Consider the following 20,661-nt stretch of genomic DNA (forward strand, 5'->3'; position numbering starts at 1 on the left):
TCATAGGAAATAAAACCGTCAATGCAGCTGAATTGCAGATTGATTGTTTTTGTGTCATTGTCAGACAATTCAGATCAGAGTACATTTTTGTGAATAATCTCAACAAACTATCCGAGACTATAAATATCTGATTATATTGTTTTTGACAGACCTCATTCTACCTATCCTCTAAATATGGGCACACAGGAATACACACATCCGTAGAACAGGATCCAATCCACAACAAACAGCCCACACAGATGTAGCAGCCCTTCAGTTGTAATACCTGCAGTAGTGCAGCTGTTGCTGTTGCCTTTCTGCTTTGAGTTCTGCCTGGATTCCTTCATCCATGGGAATATTTGCTTTGTAATAACAGGAGTGGCAGTATTAGACGCCCCGTTGGGGGATGTCTTCTTTTTCTGTGTTGAAGCGCTGCTGGGGTTCGGTGAGGAGGCAGGCAGAGGAGGTGCTTGCTGGTGCTCACCAATGTTTACTGGCTGGCTGTTGCCTTGGCTGTTACCAGTTCTCATGCAGCTGCCGTTTATGTCACCACTTTTATGATTTGGGGGTCGAATTGTTGATGTTTGTATTGTGCAGACTGGACCCTGAAAATCATTTTCGATATTTGATGAGGGGTAAGGCTGGTGACTGGAACCATAGCTAAAAGAATCAGATTTGGGGTACGAATAACCTCCAAAAAGTCCAGAATTATCATAGTAAGAGGTTTTCTGCATTATGGGATTCAAACCGAGCGGGCCAGTCTGCCCTAATCCAATGACATGAGTTTTGTTTTCCTTTTTATTGGTGCTTTTTGACCTGTCACGTGAAAGGAACCGCCCACTCCTTTCTGACCTGTAAAGATACAATGAGAACACGTTAGACGTTAAGTCACCACCGCTATACTAAAATACGTGCAGATTTAATTGCTGTTTTTACCCTGAAACGTTTTAGAAACGAATTTGCGATAGAGAGGCAGGGAAATTCAATCATAACGAACCACGTGGACCTTTAGGTATAGGATGGATTTCAGGGGCTTATTAGCTCGTATATACCTACAATTTACTTCATATGCAATTGACGATACTATTTGTTTTTTATCCACATTTCTTTGAATATCGTTTTGCTTCTTCAAAGAAAGACATTATTATGGCAAGAGACAACGATTATATAGTTAATATTCAATATTCTTTCTTGCTCTTAAACAGCTTATGTACTCCGTAACTAATTACAAATGTTCAATCATCGCCTTAGTGTACCACTACTGTCACATCATTGATTTTACCATGAGTCTTTGCTATTCATTGGTTATTCAGATCATAAGTTTGTATTATGAAATTTAACTTGGAAATTTCTACAGCATTATATTGCACTAGTCCATGTAATCAGTTAAGAAAGCATGAAGTAAAGTAACATGTAGCCATGTCTGCTGGTCAGTGTTTCGGGAGGTTCAGCAGAAAAATGTTTTGTTATTGGGCTTCCCAGTAAAAGTTTTACCAGCATTTATATTCAATCCTCAAAACAATGTTGCAAAAATAATACAACAATTTAAAATGACAAGACAGTTATTGGTTTTCAAACTACTTTTTCAAAGTGCATTATTTTGTTGAAGGCACCGGAATCTGCAACTAACCAGTTTACCCAGTCGTCCAGTTTAGGCAAAAACATAACAATAACGACAACGACAACGACAACAAGGCTTTATAATGTGATAATTAAAAGCTTTTTTAGCGTATAACAACTTTAATGCTCATTACTTCTTACTGTTCTTGCCTTGAAGCTGTCCCATGTTCTACCTTAAACAGCTTTTTATTTTCATTTGAAGATAAAATTCGAATAGACGAATACATTTTCTTTCGTAGCAATTTAATATCGCATTAAATAAAATTCGATGGTAGCTATATTGAAAAGAAACCTTTAACCCAACTTGGTGACAAAATCACAAACATGACAGAAAAAATTGAAAGAAACTATATTAGTTTTTTTGCTATTTTGTTAAAAATGCGAAATATTTAGATCCCACAACCTTTCGCTTTCAAAGCCTTGGGTTACAAAGAAGAAGAATAAAAAGTTAAAAGTTAACTTGTGCCGTAAAGACACCCTTTGTGCAAAATCGATCAAAGAAAAAGGTCGCATCAGCATTGAGAGCCACATATTATTCCTTTCACTTCTGTGCCCCAGCATAACTAAGACAAAACTCATAAGAGATAAACTTTCAGGGCACGAAGCTGAAAAAATATCACTACACCGGAATCGCATACCACTGAGACGGCAGTAAGTGGCCGCAAAGTGGTAACCAGCCTGTTCATTACTTCATAACATGTTATAAATTATGCTATATTGGATAGTTGAAATATTCCGAAACATTTTAAAAATGTATACTGGAATGCAAAATTATTACATTTTTGACAACTGCCACCTATTTTTTATATGCAATTCAACGTAGGCCTACATGTCATGTTCATCTACGGCGTTAAAACACGTTTTTTTTGCCGATATGTCTGTTTCTGAACTTTACTTGAACTTTTTTAAAAAGTGTAGGATATAAATCATTTCGACAATGGTCAGCTGATTCTAGATTTGACTTCTCCAGCCCTGTGGCGGTGTTTGTCTAATTTCGCCAACGGCGAAATCATTTGAGATCTTTGGAAGAATATCCGTAATCCAGTCTCCAGCGCAATGCATTGTCTTAGCCTTGCTACAGGCAAACGTTACAAAAACACGGCTCTCCGGCCTCTCCTCGCGGTAATTATTGTCGAGATGAATGTGTATTCCGCGCTAATCTCAACGTAAATGTTAAAGTAGAACTAGGACAGATGTTCTGGCACGAAAAATTACTCCTCAAGTATTACATCCCTTTTCTACTGCCTGATGAAAATAGCAGGGAAATGCCCGCTGTAGCTCGAGCTTTAAATTAATTATTTAAAACAATATACCAAGATACATGAAACATACGAGTGGACAGCCAAATACCGTGGTTATTAAGATGCCCGAAAATCCGCGCACTGCATATCAATGCACCTGTCACTGTGGACTGTGGTAAAATTTATGACTGGCCATGTTATGGTAGTAAACGCCTCACCGAGGAATGAAAAGAAAAACACTTCTCGAGGGTTGCTACCTTCAGAAGTGCAAAACAGTCTGAGCGTAGGAGGAAGACTCGAAAAGAAACCCCCTACTCCTTCCCTTGCAAGAATGGTGGACCAGTTTATATAAACCCAGCAAACGTCTTCCACAAACCATTATCGAAACAAAATGTTGCCGCAAATGCCAAAGAGAAACATTGTCCGAAGGGCAGAAGAATGAAGAGTTACACATGTGACAAAAGGAATATCCGTGTTCTGGGATGGTACTGATCGCAATTAATGCTTAAAAGACCACATTTGGCGTTTCTTGTCATTGGACTTAATCAGTTTAATATATAGATTTGTATATACTTCCAAGTCCACTTTAGGGACATATTTGTTGGGCAGCGTGTTTGTTTTTGTGTTAGTCTGCCTTGGATTATGGTAGGCCTATCTTTAACAAAGCCTTTGTAAATACTGTTTTATTACTATTTATTACTTAATTTACGGTAAAATACTTTTTCTTTGTCCAAATGACTAAATGCAACAAAGACAGCAAATAATTCATAAAGCATTTTTTGTTTATACATACTTGTAAAAAGTATGTGTTATGCTACAAGAGAATTTGTCTTATAGGAGAATGACATTTATGATGTTAAATGCATTTAATTAATAAAAATACATACCGTTTGTTGTGCTGATTTGGGTTTTAATTTTTCCTTTATGCCTTTCTCATTGTGGACGCCCTGACCTGGAGGAAGAAAAACAATCCATTTATCAACCAAGGCATTCTTTGTTACTGTTGCTCTTCTATCTACCATCGCCCATTAAATATAATACCTCAACTTAATATGCCACTACTAACAAATTAGCTATTTCGTTCTATGACTACAACGTCAGCAACAACAGGCATAATAATAATAATAATAATAATAATAATAATAATAATAGCGATCGTTTTCAGTCTCAGAGGAAAAGAATAAATATTGAGTAGTAATTCGTGAATGAGAGGAAGTGAAAAAAAAATCACGTTCTAAAAATTTTGCTACGTAAATCTTATTTCAGAAAAGTATTTTAGTGCAGTAATACAAAATGAAAGTCACTCGGAATCCGTTATGTCCAAACCGCAATGCACAGAATAACGGTACTCTGTGTCAGTGGTTACGGATGTAATTCAGGAAATATCTTAAATTACAGGAGTATATTGTTGTCATGAATTTAACTTGAGCGCTTATTTCTGTGGTGGAAAAAAATGACTCAAGTGAATCCTCACAAAGGATATCTGGCCAGAAATATTTAGCAGTCATAAGCCTTTTGGCTGACCTTTGGCACGCTGAGTAATAACTCACAGATTAATGAACAACGAACGGAAGCCCTCCAAGTAAGTCACAGTGCATCCGATCACCCAACTTTTCACCAGTCGTCTTTCATGCCAAAACAAAGCTCGAAGATACGATACTTTATAACCACTATTAGGAAGAGCCATTTTATCTAAGTAACAACAAGAACGCAGGCTCACGGTGAAAATTTGCGATCCTTGGCCTTTTTCGTTAACAGTACTTTAGTGGTCTTGGCTCCCTGGAGTTAATTTATTGCTATTATTTATTAATTAAGGACGAATGACTTAACCACCTTACATCTAAAGAACGCTGGTCCAGAGGAACGAGTCCGTCATGTTCTGTGTGTATTTAATGGGATTATTTATTGTAATTTCAATTGCTTTGCGTGGTTCTCTTTTCTGAGGCAACAATGTATCTCGCCCACGCATTGCTACGGTAAGTTGGTAGATATAATAACACAATAGGGTATTATTTGCATACTTACAAGAATGGTTTTCGAAATAGATGTGACTATTTCTTGTTACATTGTCGATTTGTTTTGCCTCTTTTTGACCACGGGGTCGATTTTATGAAATGGGAAGCTATTGTTTCAAGATCCATGATCGATATATAGTGGATATATACCTCTTCGCTAATACGGGCAAATAGAAAATACGGCAAAATGTGTCAAAATAATTACGTAGACGGTATGCCTATTTTCCAAGATATGCAGAAAATTGAACGTGTAGAGAATTTATAGGTAACTAACTAACTGTGAATCGGTCTAGGTGAATGAAATAGGAAATCTCGGTAATTAGATTGTAGGCGCTCACTTGTCAGGACTTTAGCTTCCAGGCATGTTCCCGAGAAAAGGGCCGAAGTCGTCTTATTTTCAATGAAATGAAGTTCCTAGTTTTTCCTACTTTTAAGTCCGTTGTGTACACCTTTCCAAATTTACGTGCAAAGTCAAGATCGATCATTTTTGTCGTTAAAACACCGAAATTGAAGGATGTCTGAGGATTAAGTATTAAATTAAATTCCGAAATTGAAAATGTCTTGTTGTTCATCTAGAACGTGATAGCGAAAGAATCAAACCTAGCTTCTAGTGAAAAATAAAAGATACTATATAGTCGTTTGCGGTTATTTAAAGTGATGATTTAAAAATATCATGAAAGCATAAAAGGTTATAATAAGTAACTATTTAAAAAGATTCACAGTGAATTTTCTTAAAATGCGTATTACAAATTATACTTTTACTTAAAAAATAGAGAAGAGAAAATTGTATGATTAGGCTATATAATAATCCCTAATGTAGTACATATGTCAAAATCTATTCTTGCAATGGTAAGATTCTATCCTTGCAATGATGAGTCCAGCTTTTTCCTTCTCAACTAATTCTTTAAATTTCGCTTACCATCTAAATTGTATATCAGACAAAAATCTCCACAGTCAGAATATATACCTGACGTGCGTCTGATGAACCACCTCGAAAACACAGAGAATAGTAAAAACGACAAAATGATTAAAAATGAAAAAAATGTATGCAAAACAGGCGTTTTTAACAATTAGGCGAGAAGTAGCATTAATAAAGATTAACCTTTTCAATGGAATACATCACATTTATATTCCAGTATTATTTAAACCTACAGTTAAAGGTTGCATTTTGCTATGCAATTGCTTACCTGTGCATCAATTTATCATAAACCCGAGGTTCTCACTATAAATTTCTTCACCTGCAGTCTCCAGAATATATCCTTCACCCTTTGTCTGCAGACAATACTGTCCTAAACCTGATCTTGCGGTTTTTCAGACATTTCCATATACCAATGCAGACAGTATTCCCGATAGAATGGAAAGAGACTCGCACCCAACCAATAAAGAGCGAATGCAGTTGATACCCTTATGCCACAATACTGCTAATCATTGACCAGGCACTGATTAAAAAACATAATAATTTATCGTTCCAGATAAAATTATTGAAGTAAAGAAAAATCATGATTTTGCCAGCGTTTCAGAACCCCTTTACAATAACAAATAAAGGCACTGCCTTAAAATACTGGCATATTTGTCCACGTGATCTGGGTAGCGGATTGTTCTAATTGAGGATGGGACTTTAACACGCTTTTACCTCACAAATGCACTTTTTTTTTAAAGAAGGCGCGTTTCATTCATGTGCCCACGTATATATCTCCTTCTAGCTTGTAATTTTAACGAACACACTAAATCCGCATCTAAACTACGGAACTTTAAAGGAGTATCACAGACGGCGTAGTAGAATATACATCTATTGTTTCATTTTTGTGAACTACAGTGATATCAAGTGATATTTCTGTTGGACAGCTTCTAATGTGACCGATGTAACCTTTTAAAAATTCCTAACAGTTATGTACACTTAAATTTTAATTATTTGATTTTAATATTTTTTTGTGTATTTTGCTGCAAAATAATGTTCCCACTCGTTTAGGTTTTCAGATAATTAAATTACCTCGAACTGTCACGTTTAGAGTATCATATCTGGAATTATATAATTTTTGCATAACATGATTGATAAACCAAACATATAGGCCTATATTTTTGACGTTGGTTTGAAATTGAAATTAGAGATCGCAATCTCCCGCAGTAGTTTGTGAAACAAATATTGCTCCTAAATAAGCAGAATGCTTTTGAATTAAATACATTTTTGCTTGAAATTTGTGTTGGGAAAAAAAGATTCAATAATAGCACGTTAGTATATCTTAACACTAAAAATCATTGAATTATGAAGCGATTAGCCATTATATTTAGGACTAAAGGAAATTATGGAATTATTAGACATTTGGCTAGTCTGTCTGAAACACTGTCAAAACCGTCAACCCCCCTTACGATATTTATAAAAAAATATTGCAAATACTTCGGTTTCATGGTTTTTAAGATTTGCATTTAAAAAGCAATGGAACTCTTTTAGAACTATATATGTCATCGCAAATGATAAACATAGAAAAGCAATAACCGGGTCTGAGAAGATAAAACGTTACTGTATTCTGCATGAAATGACGTAGCGCATACAATAGCTTTTTGTCAATGACCGTTTGCCGAATCATAAAGTTAAAATATTTTTTCTTCATTGATGGCTTGTTCCGTTTATGTTTTTGTTGTAATAATGCAGAATGCTTTCAAATGGTGATTTGCTACTCCTGAAACCCACAGGAAGATGGAAACCGAAAACCGAAAAAGATAGTGATAATTTTTCCTAACGGTGGGAACCTGGCGGAGCGAAGACCTGTCCAGAGGAAAGGATGCAAGACCTCTACCTTCGCAGCATATGTTCATGGGGCAATAAAACTGAAAGATTTACAGTCCGTGCCCGGCCCCCAGCAGCCTAGCACCCTTTCAGGATTTACGGGAAATGATTTACAACGGCACAGACACTGTCACCCTGCTCAAAGCGCTCCCATTTTCCCCTGAATGAAAATTGCAATCGTTGTAATATCACCAACATTTCCCAAGACTATCTGAATATGAGCAAACAAATACGACAAATAAATACTTCAATAGATTGTGATTCAATATATTTTTAAAATAAATCGATTGATATAACCGAATTAGATTTTTCGGATTTTCTTATCCATCACCAATGCAGTGCATTTAACATTAAGAAATTGCAACCTTTGTTTTATTCCGCTTTGTTTCCGATTTTTCTTGACTTACTAGCAAAATGAAATTTAATGTATCCATCTTCCTGGAGATTTAAAATAGTATCTTATATGACCACATGCACGTAAATATATTTAACAAGGTGAATATATACGAATGAGCTCATGACGGCAAGGCACCTTTTCTAAAGGATCCTGCAATAAATCAAACTGAGGCCCTTGCACGAATCCTCTAAGAACAAGCAATGTCTGACCAATTATACTACACAGATTTTAAAGCCACGTTATAAAAATAGAACCACGTTTAATTAACTGAAGAATATGTGGACATAGAATTGTACAAATCTTGACATGAGATTTCAATGAAAGCAAAATAAATGTTACAATCCCAAACATTGTTTGTTGTTAATTTACCTCTGGTTTATTCTGTAAAGAAGAGGGCTTCAGTAGCGAGAGGTCAGCATATAGCAGCCCATTACAACTTCAGGCTGTCTAAAGGTAGCCCCAGTGCAAGTACCAAAGGGTGCTATTTATCACATAAGTGACGGATAAGTTCATTTACCCTTTTGCTAAAAATGAAACTTAAATGTTTACCTACCAAGCTTCCATTTGCTCAGATCCTAAACAAATGTTCTGGCTACAGTAGCGTTGAATACCGGACCGTTTGTATATTATTTTCTTGGGATCTCTTCAGTTTTCAAGTCTGATAGAGTCCTCGCGATTAATGACGACGCCGTGTTTCTAGGGGACGTGCTGCATTAATTATTTAGACAATCACGTGGTCAAATAAAAAAAGAAACAGAAAGAGCCTTACAGTCCCCCTGTTATATCTTCGGATGCAGGCAGCACAGTTTATTATGTCTTAAGGAGCGGTCTTGCAAGGCAGAGACAGTTTCTGCGAGCAGCTGAATATCAAACATGGCCGTTTGTGGACCTTGGTGAGCGTAGCGGCGGTATGTTTGGAGCAGTGTCATTGTTGCGAGTGGCTCTGCCCATGGCTTTCATTTTTTTTGCGTCTCTACCAGAAGGCGAATAGAGAAAACACGCTGTGGACCAATCTTGTGCAATAGATTGGTTTTGTACACTCTTGTTATACAGTCCAACAAATCATTTTTATTCTACATCTTTAATACCGTTTTCAAGTGACTGCTATTCCTGATATTAATGAAGCATGCCCACTGAATACAAAAACAGATCCCTCTGTACTTAAAAAGTATAAAACTAGTCTAATTTATTTAGATAAAAGACACCCACTTTTATTATTTTGTTGTTATTTAGAAGTAGCCTATGATAAATAAGACAAAAGTAATATTGAACTGAAAAATAACTTGAGATTAAAGTTCAATTTCCATACGCCGTTAGGTATTTGGTTGCATTGTATATAATTCAATATTAGTACATCAACAGTAGCTGATTTTTGGAATTATGTTTCATATCAGTGTGACCTTACAGGAGTGACATTGCATGTCATGTCCGTTTGTTTGGGCATTGTGAGCCGCGCGTGCGCGCGCGCGTCCACAATCATTTCGCTGCTGAAATGAGATACAATGTCTGAAAGAGCTAATGCCGTGATATTTTGGTGGGAAGATTCAGTGGAATATAAATGAAAGTTTCCTTTTCGTTTATTATAAGGTTTTGGTGCTGAGGGGGAAATATTGTTTTGCAATACACAGATCTTTAATTATACAGAGCGCATATCCTTAATAAATAAGTTAAAAGGAATATGTCGATGCTTTAAATGTCTTCATAGATTTGCTTTAATGCTTCAAATCAGATTAAAATCTTGCTATTAGACTTTACTACGCAACCAGATTTTTTTGTACGAACCAAACAAAACGTAAACGACCTTATATATATGCAATAGCCATGCTGTATTTTACATGCCGAGTAAAACCAAATTGACCTCATTGTTAGAATTAAAAGAGAAATTTATTCCCATTTTTTAAGAGTCAGATTAAAAGATATTGCAGTAAGACCGCATATCTAACATAAATAAGTGAAATGTGGCAAAATCGTACTCGGGGTTTTTATCAGGCAAAGAGCTGAATATTCTGTCTTCTTTGTCTGTATTGTCATACCCCGCAGTAAATTGACATCAAAACTAAACACAGGTGTCCAAAACATTCCCTACAAGCTAACCTAACCAAAACCCACAATGAGACGTAAATGTTCTTAACGTCTACATATAATATGTGAAATATTACAAATGAGACATTTAAAATATATTCCTGGAGGCCATTTATTGTAAACCATATCCTTAATTCAGCAACTGCTTGTAGAACAATTCTCTTCTACGCAGTCTACGGCATTTGTGCTGAAAAATAAATAATCAGAACCGAGATCTTTCAAACAATTTTATTTGAACAAAGACTATATAAAATGATAAAACGGAAGTGTTTCATTTTAAAAAGTATAACAATATTGTTATTTAAGTATACGATAGTCAAGTATGAAATAAAGTTGCTAAAAATGAATGCAAACCCTGTGTGTGGTGGAAAAGACTTCGGGTCCAGCGGGTCAAGGGTCTCGAGGTCAGTCCTCGCGGCTGAAATACGGGTAATCTAATAGAACTGTGTCCTCTGGGTGAACCGATGGCTGAAGCTCCATCGAACTTCAGTAAAAAATGTTTTTTGTTTTGTTTTATTATTTTGTATTTTTTTGTGAGTAGCGGCGTCAAATATATGATCATTATTTGTTTGATAGCTTCCTTATTTGTCTATTTATTTCCTGCCCAAGCACAAGGATTTCAAGAATTTCAGCATACTTATTAACAGAACGTGAAAGAGATCTCGTTCTGGCTCCAGAGGCATAAATGGATGGGTTAAGGACAAAGTAATGCTGTTCCTTCAAACGTGTTCATATACACAATGTAACACTTTTACCTAAGCGTAAAATCAAATAACTCTGCCAAGGTAATGTTGCAGATTTACGTGGAAGATATATAAATTTTTATTTAAAATTAAACTTAAGTGAATACGCCGACCCGACAATATACATTTTGAAATTTATTAGCAGAAAATAATTTCTTTACGTTGAAAACTTGCAAGATGGGGTATCTCAGAAGCCTTGATGCGTTCTGTATAGTTGATTTTACACGAACATTTTAATGAATTAATATTATATAAATAAGTATAAAACACAAGAATTCTTTTATACAGTATTTTCAAAAATATAGGTCAAGGTAGGATTACTCTTATTTAATATCTTTAAATAACATATGGTGAACAGGACACAGAATCTTAAAATGCAAGGTGTTTACAAACATGTCAGGGCAGGATTTATAACTGAGTTATTCAGTCGAGTATTCTGTTCGACACTAGGACAATTCTGTCCTGATTGTGCGCCGTAGTCTCTGACGGTTTTATTGCATATAGCTCAGTTTTTTAAAAATCAGTGGACTTTTTCAGAGGAAACTTTTAAGTAGCAAAAAATCACGCACACACCGCCACATCTAAACGTTCGTCTATTTCGGTTGTTTTCAAACTCAATTTCAAAATTCAAGAACCTAATAAATCAACGCTACAGCAAACCGAAGATTTTGTAGTTGTGGCTACTTTTATTATTTAAAATTATATCCATCCAGTCATCTTAAAAAAGTTTAATTACTTTTTTTCACATAACACTAGCAATTTCATATGCACAAAGCTTCACATATATTTCTGCTTTCATTTAAATAAACATAAATTCACCGACCGTTTTCTGAGACGTGCTATAAAGCACACAAAAGACTTGGCATTTCAGTAAAATACACATAAGATATTAGAATTAGCAATTTTACAACAGTAAAGTACTAGACTTTTAAGAAGAGATTTAAAAAATCAGCATCGTATTTTTCTAATGATCTACTGTACCTCATTGAAGCAATTGACGATGCCCTGTATCTTCTGTGCCAATTAAGAGTTACAATGGTCGCCTTCATAGGAATTCAGTACAAAGTCCACACACGCGCCTGGAGACTGTGTCATGTTTGCTTCTGTTTTACTTTAAATGACAACGACCAGAAATGTCATGTATGGAAACCATGCAGAGTCAGATGTAATACTGTCTGTTATATACAGTTCATTGTGCACTTGAAGAGAGTAAAAGCGCTCCCTCCTCTTTCTGATTTCTTTTTTTTTTATAAAGTTGTGATATCAGTCTGGTTGTCCTTTTGAACACTTTGCAAATGCTGACTGGATGCCGACGATGATCTGCCTTTCGTGTTTGGGAGTTTGTGATCTTTTTTCCATTTCATTCTTCTGTTCTGAAACCAGATTTTGATCTGACGCTCGGAGAGACAGAGCGTGTGGGCGATCTCAATACGACGCCGCCTAGTAAGATACCTGTTAAAATGAAATTCCTTTTCAAGTTCCAAAACCTGCTGTCTTGTATACGCTGTCCGGGACCGTTTTGGCTCAGGTCCTGTGTAATCCGGATTCACTGAAAGAAATAAATACTAATGTGAGAAAACTAAGCAACACTGTTTACAAAGTATCTGCCTCTCTCAGGGGAAATTTCGTACTTAACTTTTTAATTAAATAAAACTGAACAAAACAGACGTCAAACTCTTACAATATGTCTCCAATCAAAAGTAAACACGATTCAGAGGAAATCGTAAATACAGCAGGCTTTGGTCGTGGAAGCGGTGAAGTAGCCTACTCAGTAACTCTGTGAGCCGGCCACATAGCTAGCGGCCTATTTCCTAAGCAATAAAAATTTATGACTGGTGTAATTGGCGGCCCCTTCAAAAGAGCCCATAAATATTTCACAGAAGGATTCGTAGGGTGGAAAGAGAACTGGAACACAACTTGCACAAAAGGATATGGAGAGAGATGGGAGACTGTCAATCTTACCCGTTGTAACGTGGACTTTCTTCATCCATGGGTAAACTATTGCTGGTTGCTTGGCTTGTATCCCGTTTTGGTTCTTTGTGTTTTGTTGTTGCCCGCAGGTCCGCGGGCCGGACATTTGGACCGAAGGGCATTGCTCGGTCTGAGCGGTGAATGGACTAGGAAGACTGGCTTGCTCCTGTACATGACCTCGCGGCTGCACTGTGGAACCCTGCACCGTGTTACAGCTGAAAGCCTGCTCGCTGTAGTTTGACCGTGAATAGATCCCTGGGTGCTGGAAATCTGTGTCCTGCGCTGGATTGTAATACCCTGTGCCTTGATCAGGTATATAGCTGTTCTGCGAATATTCCTCACAAGGAGGAAATTTGGGCTCCACATACTTGGAGTTCACCATATACGAACTCATGGCCATTAATTTCTGAAGGTAGAAAATACTAATTTTTCTCGAGTTGTCTTTTTTCTCTCTCCATAAAGCCCTCCTACTTGCTGTCAACTGAATAAAGTTAGGTAGCCACGTGACCTGATCAGCCAATCATAGTAAAGGGAGTATATTATAGAGTAAGTGCACACCTAGCTGCAATTTTTACAAACTTTACTATATACTTAAGTTATACGAGATAAAAATGATGCATTATTATATTTCTGATGTAATATACATATATATATATATAAGTCAAAGGCGAGATAAAAGTGCATAATATCAAAGGTAATTGTGACGGTTAGTTAACAATTTCTATTCTTCCTTAATTAAATAATGAGCTCCATAGAGACAAATATTACTTTGGGTTAGATACTTTTTAGTTACATTTTAACGGCTGCAAATTAGAATAAACCAGTATTGAGGGAGAAACGCTTGGCGAAAAAAAAACAAACAAAAGATAGAAAACGTCCCGTGGCACAAAAAGAGGTGAATAAAGCCTCGAGACAATTGATGGAGATCGTCTTTGTGGAAAAGGGGTCATCCAAAAGTTACAAGGATCTCATCGTTTCATCTGATCTGCTCCTCTGAAAGCAAACTAAAGAGCTTGATGACCGGTAAAGCGAACCAATAGGAAAATATGAAATATAATAATTTACGTATGACAAAAACAATAAAAATTCAATACTGAAGTTTTGCTGCTTTTGTCTGCTGCCTATCATGTTTATCAATATTTATGTCAATTAATCTGTTGCATGCTGCAAATTTTGTGTTGAATATAGTTTATTCATTAACTTTTGTTAAATAATACTCTCTTAGAACTTATATATAGTTGACCAAATATGGATGTAGGCAAAAGTTAGAGGCAAACACATAGATTGCTTTTTGCATCCTTTATGATAGTACAAATGCCATGGTGATTTTAAAAAATCACTTAATTTGTCAAATAATTCAATCAAACTCAAATGTCGACATAATGCATGCAATAGAAGCGTCTTGCAAAAATGTCCTTCATTCACAACCTACAGAATATTTGATGCTACTACTGAAATGCTTATTTTCGAACAAAATAATGCACAAACAAAATCGAAGTTCTTGCATCGACCATATACTCCCCTAGAATCGAATCTGTGACCGTGATGTCTCACACAAATTCGGTTCTACAGGGTATATATAGACGACGGATTATAAAGCTCAGATAACAGAAAGGGGTGGGAAAATAGCCAGTTATGTGATTGTTTCGAATTCATATGAACACAGGTATTCTGAGTGGAAAAAAAACTATTACATTGTTAGCATCTATGTAGATAAAGCAATAAAAATGAATTAAAGTAATTAGTAAATAATATTTAAAAACTTATGTGCGGTCTAAAATACACGTACTAAATAAACTGGCAACATGCATTGCAATATTGTAACATTTATATAAGAGATATTCCATCATGCTATGTGGGACGAACAATCAAGTTATCACAATAAATATATTTTAATAAACCAGTATTTTATATAGTCGCATCCTAAAACATATGACTAAGAAAATGTCCAAAATTCAATAATTACTCACGACTTCTCGAAAATAAAGTTACGGGCCACGCGCTCAACACACTGTCCAAAGCTCGAATAAGGAGTGGACGCATATAAGGCAAAGGCTAAAGGCCACGAGGTCAAACAAAATCATTTACTAATATATCACAAAGTTTCATTATTTTTTCGCTGCCGACAGCTCTAGCCAGGAGTACAAAAGTTCACGAATTCTTCATGACCCATCTGATAACTAGGTTGTCTGGTAGAATCGGTGCATCGAAAGGCCTTCAGAAAATGCAAGAGCACTCTGTACGCCTGAGGAATAGTATTTCGTTAATTATATTACATACCAAATAATTCGTTTTTGGTTTTAGTTACTGTACTAAGCAGACGCATAATTTAGATGCTGAGTTATACCTTTAAAAATCATGTAACGCTGTACTAATGAATTTCAATGCATTTTGATTTATTTTCTTTGTACTTAATAGTATAAAATAGTTATTGAACGTCTGGAATTATTTTATTAATAAGTTACAATCAAGTCTGATTATTTTTATGAATCACGCAAGAATTACATATTAACTATTTTGAATAAATAATTTAAAAGGTATGCTATTTGCGTTACATTAACATACAACATTTCATTGCATTGTTTTATTGTGACGAAAACATTCTTTCTACGTATAAAGAGCCACCCCAGTTGGATGGGTCGCATTTTCATATTTGTCAGACAGCGTGACCTGCGTTTCACCTTGCTGCGCTGTTCTTCAGACGGGTCAAAGCCGAGTTACTGGTCAACAAAAGTGTTAATAATTCACATCTGTTTTAAAATGTCCAGTAAATATTAAACTGGTAACATTTGATTTTGTTCATAAACCGTAACTTTCCTCGTTGTTGTTGCTGGTTTTGCGTTTAATTCGATTGCTGTAATATAAAAAGGTTTTTTTAGAAAAAACGTTGTCTTGATCGTTTCAATCTTCTAATTCAAATAATATGAGCAGATAGTTTACAATACCTACAGAAATCGCACAATGTGCGTATTTCGTAGTGATATTATTTCGGAGTTTTTAGAAATTAAACTAAGACAAGCAATGCGAAATCATATAATCAGAAAATTATTTAGGCCTGTAGCAACTGAATATTTTAAAATGAAGTATATACAATAAAAAAAACAGTCACTGCCATTTGCAACAATAACAACAAAACAATTACAAAGCTTTGTCAATAAACATTTTAATTCGTAAATAAAACCGAAGATACTTTAACCTATACACGAATATAAGGGGACCTTGATGAGTCGGATGGATAAATTAAAGCGACATGTGGATTTTAAATATTTCTCGCAAGTAGGCCTGTGTGTTCCTTATGCTAATCAATGTACAAATTGGTGTTCAGACTACCATGTTTATACCAAATATACTCGCACTTTTCTCTGCGTTTGCGGCTTCTTACTCCACGCGCCCGTGAATGCTATTGGCTGAACCCACTGTATGGCTAAAAAACAGTAAGTATGTTGCCTTTTTAAATTAAAATTACTGTGATTGGAAGCACCCAATAAAATTAGAATAACAAGTGCAACAATCGTCTGGAAGCATAAGAGAAATATTTGTAAGGAGACTAATACCATGCTGTGGCCTGGGGGGCGCTGTGCAGAATAATAATAGTAAAAAAAAACTTTGAGAGCCAAAGAGGCCTACGTACTCATTACCTGTAAATTAAACAATTATCGTTGGCCACCTCCAGACCAATACAAAAATATGAGGTAATGTCGGTTATTTAGTCATTCAACCAATGCAATGTCGCCTCATTGATATTTTACACACCCCCACACATTCCCTGTAGGGACAACTAACAGCTAACAACAGGTCGAAAAGAACCTTAGTCCACCTACATTCGTATTTTTGCTTCGTCACACAGCATGTTGCTAATGAAAAAATAGCTTATCACATTAATTCCAAGTGAGCACTTAAAAGAGGAAACTCGAATTGGATCAAAGCACTGCCACTTGAAAATCTCGTTGATTTAAAATACAAGAACAAAATACATACGCAGGTATTCAAATTTAAGTTTTCTCGTAATACGTATGTACCTTTAAATACACCAGTTTTGTTTGCGTCCTTACGTATGAACTATTACCTGTTGTCGTTTGTGTATTCAATATAACACTTTCTAATTACCCTTATACCATTACGTTTCACTAAATAATCAAATCCCATTCGCAAATGTAAAAGAAACTGAAGTCTGAATGCACAGAAGAGATCTACAAATAGTGTTATACTAAGCACGTATTTTTAAACAAAGTCCCGAAAAATATAAACGTAAAGCTTACTTTTAGGACGACTGAAGACAAGGTCCCAGTAAGCACAAGCGCCCATTATTCGAGAAAGGTTAATCCTTGCTTCCACCTATTCAAAGATCGCTCTGCAATTCCAAACCATCTGCACTTCCTTGCTAATATACAATGTGAATTATATTTTGGCTTGTCAACTCCCTGGCCATAAAACAAAGTTTAATGGAATCACGTGCTCCCCCATAGCCATTCATGACACCGCTGTGGTACCATAAATAACCCTCAAAGTTGCACTTATTCAATAACGGCGGTTACACTGACGTCACTAGAAAATACTAGCGATACGTAATTATTATACGTTCAATGGTCTTCAGATTATTTCTGAAAAAAATATATATTAATACCATTAGATAAACATAACCCACTGTCATCACAATTCTAAATTTAGATACATTTTGCAACGCTCTTCTTTCATTTTATCTCTTCATTATCGTGGTTTTTTATCGTTGGCTGCAATAAAGTTATTTTTAAAGTAAAATAATATGTAACAAAACGAAAAAACGCGTAAAACCTTGCCGTGTTTTAGTGCCCAATGATTTTTTTGAAACAAATCAATATGACGTCTGTGAGAGTGTTTTTCTGAACAGCTTCATTCCGGATATCTGAGGCAATAAAGCAATAAAATGCTCTAGGTGGAGAACACTTGATCTGATCCACACACGTGGGGCAGTGTATCAGACACCACATTTAGTTTATAACCACCCTTTAATCTTTAAATCATTTAGTGCAGTTATCATGGATTTGAAGTATTTTTATATGTGATTGTTTTATGAACGCAAACTATCACGCAATTCTCAAGTAAACTACATTTATTTCGATCTCAACAGAATTTTCAAATACCTTTTAAATATTTTACATTAAAAGATGTTGAGATACTTCGAGCTAAGTTTAAATCTACACAACACCAATGGATATTAATATTATTGTAATGTGCAACTGCTAAGTATCGTTTTTTTTTTTTGCACAATCCATGCATCACATATCAGAAGCGAAGCAGCAGTTATCCTCAGTTGCGGCCTGAGACACTAATAATTATCAGCTTTACAGTTGTCTAATATAAACATTTTGAAACTTCAGCCTTCCTGAAATACTGCCTACTTTTTTCCTTGGTTTCAACTTCAAAGAGAAAGAATTTCGAAGCGATGTTGCCAGCTCCCGTTCACACTTCGCTAATGTAAAGTAGAAAATCATGAACTCCCCACCCAGACAAAAGAGAGCACATATTATGGATCACGTGATTCGACGAATCCATAGTAACTCTTTTTTCGTGACGTCTGAGATGAAAGATGCAGAGATAATAAAAGAAACAACCTGACTGTTGGACAACAGCGTCCTCTGCTGGACAAGCGAGGATCTTCAGTTCAGAATTGCGTCTGGAAATTGGCGTTAGATTGCTGCATTTAGTGTCTGGCTTCGCACAACGCGGATTTTGATGGCGGAAGAACAAAAATCTGAGTATCTTTCACAAAGGTCATGCTTTCTTCATATAATATTCAGCAATATAGGGTAAAATTGATAGAGACAATGTGTGGAAAACAACAACAAATTTCTCAGATAAACAAACAAATGCCGTAAGAAATCATAGGAAAGGAAAAATGTATAAACTGAACATGTCCGACGATACTGACAATAGTAAAACATATACATATGTTAAGATTTTGTTAACTTTTAGAGCATTGTTCAGCTTAGGTATATGATGCATCACTGTGTGGAAAAGTAATGTCGCATCAGCACATTGTTAATTTTTGATTAGGTCTGTGTCTATTAGGCGTGTTGTTCTTTGCGCCACTGGAGAATGCTTGTAACTAAAAATGATAAACTCGATGGCCTCCGCAAGTTACCAATTATATATTACGTTCCTGGATTATTTTGTTAGATTTAAAGACAATCGTATATGCTGTTGCATCATAGCAGTAGTCAACAACATATAATATAAATAAAAAGTTTTAAAATATTATTGTAAATCGTGTCGCCCACAGTACATACGGTGTGCTGCATTTAATTTGCCAAGACTTACAATTGCCTGGCATCACCTAAAATATACCAACTTCACAACAGATGGACGTGTCATTACTTCGGACGAGCAAAGCAAAACGCAAGTTTTTAGTTGAATATATATGTGTTAATGCCCGTCATCTACGGCTGCAGGCCTCGCCTTGCTCTCCGGCGCGCGCTCTCTTGCCGCATTGCAGTAAAGCTGTAAATAGTTTAGCAGCTGCCTGCCAAGGAGTGAAATACTGTCTTTGTTCCCCAGCCCTCGGCTTTGGGCCGCTGAAAACAACTCTTCATAGTGCAGCTATCTTTAAATATTTATATTATACATATAAATATATATAAAACATCATTACAAAGTCAATTTTTTTTTAAAAAATTCCATTGCTTCAATTTTCAAATACATAAAAATCTATTTTTTTGCAAGCAAAAGGAATAAAGAGCAAATAACCCGAAAAAAGCATGATAAAATGTTTTAATATATAAGTATAAAGATATTATTGATAGTATTGCAGAGAAATTGTGATTCACTTGATGTGTAGGTAGTATTATCTAACATAGACAATGAATCACGACTGATGTCCTTACATATATATATATATATATATATATATATATATATATATGTATATATAAAGTAGATATGTATATGTGTGTATATGTGTACTTATTTATTCATTTATATTATGCATATAATCCAATAGCTACACTTCCTAACGAACACACTAAATGGTTTAATGTATCCACTATGATGTCTATCTCCAAGAAGAAATACATAACCGTGATAGTTTCTGAAAGGACAAAAACATGTGAGAGAACATAGACCGCTTTAATCTACTAATGGGCTTCAAATGAACGACCATCCTTTCACCGATGTACTGATATCAAGAGCAAATGGGAAATGTATTAATCTAATCTTATTATTTTGCGTTTGTTATTATTTTTTGGTATTGGTATTATTTATAAAAGAATATACAAATTGTCAGTGTATAAGGAATTTATCTTCAAATATCAAAGCTGTTAACGATGAGATTATTCCATTTTCAGCTGTAAGACAGAAAACCATCAACAGTCATTGTATATAGGTCTGTTATTACGCTATGCTTCGATATAGCACAACAATTGTCCACTATCAATGGGATAACAACACAAACACTTTAATTAATGATATCTTGACTTGAATATTTTGACACATTGTGTTCACTCACACATACGATTTTGCCCATTATTCTGAAGAATAAAATCCTCATAGTTAATAAATATATATCGATAAAATTAATCGCTAAGAGATTAAATGCAGTAACTTGTGATGAAAATGATACTTAACTTTCAGTTGGGTTCATTTATTTAAGACGGAATCGTCTTTCATTATCCAAAATACGTTCTCAACTGAGGAAAAGACTGACAACTGAAAAATGATCAGGTAAAACGTTCACTTACCAACAAACGTTGATTGATACTGGTAATCCATTTGTTTCATCGTTTCTGCGTCTTACCAGATATTGTAAAAGGCGTATTTATGGTTTACAGTAAGAGGGCAGAAACAGGAATGGTAT

The 20,661-nt window shown here is 35.4% G+C and overlaps 2 protein-coding genes across 4 annotated transcripts in view; both read right to left on the bottom strand.

Annotated features, from left to right (window-relative positions):
* Positions 1-12,432, bottom strand: part of hoxd3a (homeobox D3a) — a 31,907-nt gene extending 19,475 nt beyond the window's left edge. For all 3 annotated transcript variants that reach the window (XM_072700215.1, XM_023801735.2, XM_023801734.2), the window contains exons 1-3: positions 12,315-12,432; positions 3,728-3,792; positions 266-831 (exon numbers count right to left, since the gene is read on the bottom strand). In XM_072700215.1, the coding sequence (XP_072556316.1) occupies positions 266-713 (448 nt within the window). In that variant the 5' untranslated portion in view covers positions 714-831; positions 3,728-3,792; positions 12,315-12,432. The remainder of the gene's footprint in view (positions 1-265; positions 832-3,727; positions 3,793-12,314) is intronic.
* Positions 11,529-14,359, bottom strand: hoxd4a (homeobox D4a). Its single transcript, XM_023801736.2, has 2 exons — positions 12,825-14,359; positions 11,529-12,411 (listed from the first exon to the last, which is right to left on the bottom strand). The coding sequence occupies exons 1-2, from the start codon at positions 13,231-13,233 to the stop codon at positions 12,110-12,112; spliced, it is 711 nt and encodes a 236-aa protein (XP_023657504.2). The 5' UTR covers positions 13,234-14,359; the 3' UTR covers positions 11,529-12,109.
* Between the last annotated feature and the right edge of the window lie 6,302 nt (positions 14,360-20,661).

This window comes from Paramormyrops kingsleyae, chromosome 16 (genome assembly GCF_048594095.1).
Source record: "Paramormyrops kingsleyae isolate MSU_618 chromosome 16, PKINGS_0.4, whole genome shotgun sequence".
Lineage (NCBI taxonomy): Eukaryota > Metazoa > Chordata > Actinopteri > Osteoglossiformes > Mormyridae > Paramormyrops > Paramormyrops kingsleyae.